The sequence below is a fragment of the Odontesthes bonariensis genome, chromosome 6 (assembly GCF_027942865.1).
Source record: "Odontesthes bonariensis isolate fOdoBon6 chromosome 6, fOdoBon6.hap1, whole genome shotgun sequence".
NCBI classification, from domain to species: Eukaryota; Metazoa; Chordata; class Actinopteri; order Atheriniformes; family Atherinopsidae; genus Odontesthes; species Odontesthes bonariensis.
In genome coordinates this window covers 34,788,913-34,798,379 of record NC_134511.1, presented here as the reverse complement: position 1 = coordinate 34,798,379, position 9,467 = coordinate 34,788,913, and the positions used below count along the sequence as shown (strand labels likewise).

Genomic DNA, 9,467 nt, shown 5'->3' with positions numbered 1-9,467 from the left:
TTTCAAAGTGGAGTTTGGTACATGTGAGACTACAGGTTGAAAAGGGATATAATACGAAATGTTTCAACAAAAACGCCTCCCATTCTATTAGCATATTCTTTATTTTGAAGAAATGAACTCCAATGATTAATATGAAACCACTAATAAACCTTTATCTTTGCATTATCTTTATCTTTTAAAAGACCCCAAATGGTAAAGTCATAAAAAATTAAAAAAAATTCTAGGTCACTGTTAACATTAAAAATGTAGGCTATTTATCTAATTCAAACAAACTTAAAAGAAAATAGTGATGTAGGCTGACTTCTTACATGAAGAAGTTGAAATTTAAAGCCAATAGCCTACATCAGTTGTTTGTTTGTTTGTTTCAGTAAGGTTAGTTTTATTGATTTATCAAAGCAGGCCCTGATATTAAATAATATATTTACAGAATGATATTCTGCGTTGAGCTGGTGCATGATTCTGTGCAGATCTTTACTGGCCACATGATGGTGCTCGTCCAACATCTTTCTGGAGAAACAGTGCTGATTTCCTCAGGATATAAGAACCAAAGACAGACTCTAGTATACCAAATGAATTACAAAAAATACACTTAATCTATAGTATGTCCAGAAATTATTTCAATTGACACGAGAAAAGTCAATGTGCAAAAGTCATCTTAAATTGATATGGTTGCCCCGTGAAGCCACATTTCAGTAATCTTCTACAACAACAGAAGAGAATGAGAACTGCAGTCGTGTCACTGTTTATTTGAAAGCAACAAAATAAAACGATACAAAGAAAACAATGATACATATCAAAATGCTTCGATTGCTCTGGTCCAACCACAGCCTGTTAACAGTGTGTGTTTCAAACTAATTGTTTGAGTGGCGAATATTTGCTCAAGGTCCGTCTGCTGCCAACTCACAATCTCAGATAGTCCACCTGAACCCAACACAGAGATCAGGTTGGATATGTTTGTGCTGTCCAACTGCTCCGACTCCGACTGTGAATCATCGTCAGTCCTCATCCTTTTACACGGCCCTGGCCCAAAGTCTGGTACATAAAACTCTGGATCAACAATATAATAACTTGTGTCTATCTTTCGCTTTCTGGTGTAGCACTGCGCGCCCTGCGGCTGTTTTGGCTGCGCGCAACAGTCTGAGAGGAAGTATCCGTTTGTGACAGTCGTCACCACATGAGTGTCCAAGTCCAGGACAGTCTTTTGGTTGGCTTGTGTGTTTGGGATTGGTAACTCCCAGGATGATTTGTCTGCACAGCTCCAACAGGCTTCCGAAACCATGAGGTCAGAGTCACTTGGTGAAACCATTGCGCAGGCAGATGCGTCTTGGTGCGCCACCTCCGCAGGCTGCCCGTTGCACTGGTGCGCTCCGCAGTGCCAAGTGTCTGACTCAACCCCGGTAAAGTTGCAGTAGAAGTCATCAGACAACTCCGTGAAGCTCCCAGTCAGTTCAAGATATTCTTGCCTTTCACGGACTGTCGCAACATCCTCATACGGAGGTGTCCTCTGCGTCTGCGACAAGTTTTTGCTCATATAAAACTGCCTGGCGTTTCTTAGAACGTACGTTACCAGTAAGTTCTTGTGGAGCTTGATGCCTCCTCTCTGCGTCCTGGAGCTTTGGATTTTCCTCAAAGAAATGGAGATCAGGTTCTGTGCGTCAAATGCACACTCCATCCTCAACCGGGCCACCCTTTCTTTCCTCTCAAGTCTCTCAAATCGTTGGTTTTCCAGTAGGAGAAATATTTAAGTCTTTAGGTGAGATACCAACTGGGCTCGTGTAGACTGTGTCCATAGCGCTCCATGTCTTCCCAGTAAGGGCATGGATTTTCAACTCTCATCTTTCCTTGCCACGCCCTCACGTAGATATTGTCCAATGGGAGGGAGGTGGTCCTTCTGTTATACGCAAATATCACTACTAGCAGCACCACTACTTATTCAAAATGCACGTAAGAGCAGACATGCTGCATTTCACTAAACGTGTTCTGATCTCTGTAAAACTGTGCTTACAAAACATCACAATACGTGTTTGTCTATGAGAATAGAACCAGGTAGAATATATCAGAAGAGATGGAAAACGGACCGAGTGGAATACATTTGACAGACAGTTCAAAAGAACAGTAATACAGAAAGTAACAGAATAGTCTGTAGAGATGTTAACGTGAATGTTGGAGAATAATGCAATAAAACTGATGGATTAACTTTATTTTTCTTTAATATGACATCAGAAGTTACCTTCAAGAAAAAAGGTGGGAGATAAGATAGAAAAAACAGGACAAGAATAGAAAATATATGACTGAAAGATGAAAAGGTAACATGAAATTAATAAACATAATAGAATAGAATAGAATGATTAGTTATAAAATATAACAAAAAGTAATAGAATGATAAATAAAATGCAATACAACTAAATGAAATAAAGTGGTAAGCATTCACATCATGATAACAGCAGAGCAATAGAACTGAGTAGAATGAAATATAACCGAGGAATAGAATATAATATTTAAACAGATTTCCATATCCATAAATTAAATGAAAGGATAAAAAAGTTCAACTTGAATATTGAGTTCGGAGCTTTGATTTGAAATGTAAACATTTTTTCCCCTCTCTAAAATCCTCTACCTGACAGTTCCTTAACGCAAGGTTAGAGTAAATGAATGCAGCACCTTCAAGAGGCAAAATCCTTCTTTTTCGACTACTATACAACCCTAAACCTATGATTATCTATACAGCATAAGATTCTATTTATTCCATACCATATGATACTAAACTATACTATACTATACTATACTATACTATACTATAGTATAGTATATTATACTATATGATATTAAACTATACTAAAGTATATTATACTATACTATACTATACTATTTACTATACTATAGCTCTAATGTTGCCTTAAACTGTGACTAAAATATTGCCACATACACAGACAATCAGCATGCACACATGCAGTAAATTATGAATGGACTGTCTGAAATTGACAGTGATGGTATTAGGACTTCCTCTGATAACTGTCACTACACTCAGCTGTGTGGAAAAGCTCTGTGTAGAGAGATTATCTGTCATCTGTGCCCTACATCTGTTTGTATGTACACACACACAGATGGCTGACATTATACCAAACACCTGGATAGGACTTTGATTTCCTGCCAAATAGGTGAATCAGGGGAGAGCCACTGTAATGGTTATCGCGCTCTGATAATTCTGTAAATTGGAGTGTGACACAGGTGTTCCCCTGGGAATTTAGCTTAAATGGCATAGAAGAGATTGATGTTGTGTTTTAAGTGTGAGAATGGTGCTGCATGGACTGATGTGACAAAATGTTAATACTTACATGTAAATATATACATTCTGTCCACCTTCTTCAAGTCTTTTAGAAACTTGTTTAAACTGAGTTGTCAAATGAATTATACTATTGTACAAAAAAGGGTTTAACACCTTTATCAAACTTTTAAGAAAACAAACTTCAATAACCTGTAATTCCCTCAAATATCATGGTAAAATACTTAGAACTATCGGTAGTTCATTAAGTTTTTAATTAATTTATTTTTTTAATTGTTGGCACCGCCAATGTTTTTTTCTGACAGATTTTTATTGCCAATTAATTCATGAATGCTTTGACACCTGTGTAGTTTTTACAGTCAAATTTCCTCTGTGTTTATTTCAATCATGCTGCAATTTCTTTGTTTTTTTCCCCCTATATTTTCTATGTTCTATGTAATTACGAATCCATATTAGGTGATACTGTAAGCTGGTGGCTGTTATAGTTCACTGATGAGTTTTTTCATATTTTTATACAGTATTCCAAAACTAAACCATTTCATCATCATCAACTAACAATAAATTAACAAAACAGAGACCATGGATCATTGTATTCAATAAGAGTAAAGGTAAATAGGACCATAGTTTAGAATGAATACAGATATAAATTATTGCTGTGTAACAGAACTTTTTATATATTATAGTATTATGTAGAATAAGATTCAAAGTGGAATCAAGGCAAGAGAGAACTAAATACACCAGTGGGAACTACATGTTAGTTTTAGAGAATAAAACTCTGCACTTGATACAATGTTGACAATTATTACAGTTATAACACAGTTATATAGTTTCTCTTTAAATGGTGTATTATGGATATCTGAGTGTGATACAATATGACCATAAATTGACCAAAAAGCATATTCAAGTCACAGCGATATAATAAATATGGGCCTTATTTTTAAAGGGTAGTCAGCTTTTTTTTATTGAATGTAATTACATCCATATTGGAGAAAGAGTTTAATATTCAAACTTTGATATATGAGATAATTTTTCAGAGGTTAATATGTACTTTGACAAATTAACATAATCTGAAATAAACTGTTCAGTTTTAATACATTGTACAGACTTTTTTGCAGACAATGACTGCCTGAGGTCTGAAACCTTTTTGGACATCACCAGAGAACAGATTTCATTCTCTGTAATCATTAGCAGGGCCTTTTACGTCAGTGAACTTGAGTCGTTCATGTTTAGGTCTGTGTACCTTTAGTTTTGTCTTAAACTAAAATGCAGCTGGACTGGGTTGGGATCAAGTGACTGACTGGACCACTCAGAATGTTTTGGGCCATTATCTGTTTGTGCTGTGAAGTACTGTTCAGTCAGTCTTGTATCCTGGTGCTATCTACCTCAACAACCTACCTGAGCACTTTTGCAGACCAAGTCACCCACCCATATGGCAACAATTTTTCTCCTCAGCAGGTCAGTGGGTTCTGCAAAAACTGTTCAGGAAGAGCTAAAAGAAAACAACAAAGAGTCTGACATGTTCACCTGGCCTCCAAATTGCCCAGATGCCAATCTGATGGCATCTGTGGAAAGCTAGCCAAATCCATAAACACTCCAACCCAGAAACTATAGAGTGCCAGAGGATTTATAGCTAATGTCCTGGTACCAGACACTTGAGGATACCCTCAGATGTCCTTTATCAGCACCATGACTGGTCAGAGCTCTTTTGGAAACATGAGGATGACGTACTCAATAGTAATTAAGTTATGGCTGATTGATGTATACACTTTAGACTTCATTGGGTTGCTTCTGTCTTCTGTCACATCACCATGAATCACTAATCAGCCAGTGGCACTGGAAACCATACATGTCCATGTCCATGTCATCACACTGCCTACACATATTTATAGTTTATTTTCCATAAGCATTATGTTAATATGTCATTCATTTGTCAAAAAAAACTGTTCCAGAACTAGTCAGAATGTTTCAGATTGTGGCTCATCCAGCTTTTCTATTCTTTAGGCTTATGAATGATTTGCACTTTGTACCTTGTGTTGAAAATTTAGTTTGCTCTCATGAAATTTGTTATTAAGTTTCTTATCATTATGCTTGACTGAGCTCATTATGTACCTAACTCCTGGAGAGTGTTTTTCACTGGGTGCGATGCTGTGAAGGTTCTTTCCTGTTTTTTTTTTCTTCCCCTGCGATCATCTACCAATGTTGTTTTTCATAACTGTATCGGGCCCTTTTATGTTGCCATGCTCATCAGCTTGTTCTTTATTTTCTTCTTTTTTTTTTCTAAGCTTTACGAAACTGGTTTGTCCCATCATAATGTTCCTGAATTCTTTCTGGTATATTTATTTTGATTTGAAAGCCTAACGATGGTGTGTTTCTCATTGAGAGCACCTTTGACTTTAGGTTGTGAATTCACAGCAACAGCCTCCAATGGAAATGCAATACGTCATCAGTCGTAGACTTTTTAACCACCTAACTTATGAAGAAATAATGTATCTTTAGAGATTTTGAATCAATTATTCAACTACATTTGGATAACTGAGACTAGACATGAAATATGTGTGTATCTCCCTTTCAGATCTGCAGTGAGGCTTGCATGCTTTTACTGTTCCATTTTGATGCCACATCACATGCAGGTCAAATCATTATTGAGACACCTGAACAATTATTATTATTATCATTTTGATATTGATTAACATTATAATAAAGTCAATGATTTGCAATAGAAACTGAAGGTTTAATACATCTATATATATATATATATATATATATATTGGTAGCTCCCACAGAGGCTGAGAAATAAACTTTTACATGACCAGGAAAAATTCTGTCAAGTTTTTCAGAATGTCATCAGGTTTTTAGAGAATTGTTTTCAAACAATGACGCTGAGGTCTTTTGGACCACAATAACTAGGTCTGAAAGGGTTAAAGAGCTGTAATCCATAGTTATTTACTCTTACAGTGTGGAAACATGATTCTTTATCTCAAAACCATGGATATTGTGACTCCTTTTTGGCTTTGATCGAAAGCAATTCCAGCAATATAGATAATATCCTGTTTTATAAATTGAGTACCATAGTTTGGATGAAGGTATCAAGAAAAATGTTGAATAAACCAGCGATTTTTTTGCATTTGTTTAATGTCTCTCAATTTGACTTCTTTAAAGCCTGATCTCTCTTGAGAACAACTGAGAGTAAAACAAAATCTCTATGCACATTACACAATTCAGTTGAATTAGATTTAATTCGGTTTTATTTATCAGCCCCCGATTCAGGACAGAAGTCATCTCTGGAAACTTTGCATGTGAGATTGACCCCTTAACAATATAATCTTATTTTGTCCAACTGTTTCCTTTGTTCAGAAACTTGATTATCTCAAAGGGAGAGAAAAAAATGTACCAGTTCTGCAGTAAATCTCTCTTTTGTTGTTAATTGTTGTAATTGCATTGGTTGTCAAGAAAATGTTGATTGATGGTGCATTTTAAAACTGTAAGTTTCTCGATGTTTTGTCCAGCTTGTATACATTATAGTTTAATACACAACACACAAAACACTCCAACAATGAAAGCAACAGTATATACCACAGAGTAAGTTAACAGAGGCATCTTAGGTATAAAAAAAACATATCTGTAAGTGTAATAAAGCATTACTGTGTATCAGTATTGCATTAAACAACCTATGGCGAACAATATGGATCCACAACTCTCGGCCCATGTTCATCAAGCTGTTTTTTTTGTATTTAAAAAAAAAAAAAAAATCACTACATGACATGAAACAAATGTATTTAGCAGATTAACATTCTGGCTTCATTAAACATACCTCAACATATTAAATGGAATTCTTCTATCTATTAGCCATAATTTTTTCAGATTAAGAAGGGGAAAATGTTGTGGAAACATGAACAATCCATCAATCGATTTTTTATATACCTGCTGCCTTAATCCAATTAAGTGTTGTGACCTAGCAAGTGGCAAGGTAGACTCTGGACATAGTGCCCGTCTGTCGCACTGACACAAACTAAACAAACAACAATGCGCACACCATCTCACTCTAAGGGTAAATTTGAAACTACCGGTTAACCTAACATGCTTGTTTTTGGACCATTGGAGGAAGCTGAATTACCCAGAAAGAACCCATGCATGCATGAGGAGACCATGCAAACTTCACACAGAAAAGCTTTGGCCAAGATTCGAAACAGGAACCTTCTTGCTGTGAGGTGACAGTGCTAACCACCACATGATGAAAAATAAATAAATCACATGAGTTGCACCTCCTCTGGTTTTTATGACAACTTTCTTGTATATCATTTGACAGATCAGCTTTGAAGGATACAGCTTCGTCATGGATCTTAATTTTTTTTCAATATGCACCATATACCATAAATTATATAATACAGACTGTTAGCTGGCCATCATTCTAAAATGGTGCCGCACTGGTGGCAGCCTGCTGCAGTAGCTCATGACATGTTGTGTCTTTCTTTGCATTGTCTTGAGATTTTCTAATGAGCAATTATTTTTTTTTGTTTGAAAACACAGATTTTAAAAAATGTTTTTCAATGTTGATGCTGTACTGCTGTAATGATTTCTGCTGATAACTCTGGAACTTTTTTCACATCTGTTATCATACATAGCCATAGCAACAGGAAAGTTGTTTGCATGTGGGAGCGTCTGATTGAGCTTTCCAAAGCTTAAGTAATGCCTGGATTAGGACTGAAAATCCAGACGAGTTGAAGAGGAGACGTCTCGGATGCAGAGCAGGAACAAAAAGGAGGAGGAAGTTTGAACCCTTTGGGAAGTGTGAGATTACTAACACATAAAATAGAGTTTAGAGTGGTGACAATGATGCAGAACCAGTACTAAAAAGGCAATATTTTTTTCCACCAAACTATGGCTGCAGGAACAGCTCTCACCAACTTTCTACTCAGCTTTAAGACTATATGGGCAGACAAAGACTGCTGACAGAGAGGTAAGATTAAAGTAGGAGGGATCAAAGTACTTGTTAACAACAGATTACGTCATCCTGAACATGTCTCTGTACCCCAGTTGTAAAACTGTTGCTGTGTTCCTGTCCATATTTTCTATTGAGAGCACACCTGTGGTACCTGTTGATGCTGTGGATGACATTATCAGCCAAGTTGTTGCTAAGCTACAAAAACAACTCCCCAATCCATTCATGGCAATCTCTGAAGATTTCCACCACACCTCCCTCTGCTACACTTTAACTTTCTAAATGTGCTGATTTTTATTTAATTTTGTTATCTACATATAACAACAGTACATCTTTAAGAAATATATATTTTTAGTACAGTTATATGATTTCTCTTTCGGGATTAATGAATATTATTGAACAGAATTTAATTGAACTGAAGTCAATGAGTTGACATATCATCCTAAAAAATGACCTCAGCATCACCAAACCTCTTTTTGATTGGAATGAGGAAAGTGTATCAAATTTCAATGCACACCAGTACATCTACTGTGGAGGTAATCACTGCCATTTCGTCTGGTCCTTTACCTGATATTAACTCCACATCATCAATGATTGTGGAAATGTGCTTGTTTTCTTCCAACAGTCATCTTTATATGTTTTAGTTCTGACATCATCTATTTGCTTGATGCAGATTTTGTGATTCATTAACTTTCATCCAATCATCCACAGTCCTATACAATAGTTAACTCCTATACATTTATACACTGTATATCTTATCCAGACAACAGTTTATTGAAAGATGGCTGTGAAATTAGCTTTACAGAGTTACAGTGGCTTTTCTGCAGCATCGTACTGATGAATAAATTGAATAAACTCTATAGTGAACAAAGGCTTTATTTACAAAGATTTTTTTAACCTCATATGACCCAAACACATAACAAAGAGAAAACTTCACCCAACTTTGAGGCATTTTAGGGTTCATGGGGACCGAGACCATCAAATTCTTCCAGAATAATGACATTATATAGTTGTCCTTCACCATTGGCCTTATCTTTTTTTTTCATATCTTATTTTCCTCCAACCATTCCCATCTTGAGTTTTGTAATGACATGTAAAAATACCACTGCTAATTTGACAAGAACAGTGAATGTATCTGATAATTTAGTTAAATTACTGAGCTTTTGAGCTAAAATAAATTGAATATGGAAGATGACAGTTTATCAAGCCATACATTGCTGCCGAGCCGTGCCGACATCTCATCAA

At 36.0% G+C, this 9,467-nt stretch overlaps 1 protein-coding gene across 1 annotated transcript; it reads right to left on the bottom strand.

Annotated features, from left to right (window-relative positions):
• Positions 1-730: 730 nt before the first annotated feature.
• Positions 731-1,835, bottom strand: LOC142382985 (immediate early response gene 5-like protein). Its single transcript, XM_075469109.1, has one exon. It carries the CDS (start codon positions 1,670-1,672, stop codon positions 794-796), a length of 879 nt encoding a protein of 292 aa, XP_075325224.1. The 5' UTR covers positions 1,673-1,835; the 3' UTR covers positions 731-793.
• Positions 1,836-9,467: the final 7,632 nt, after the last annotated feature.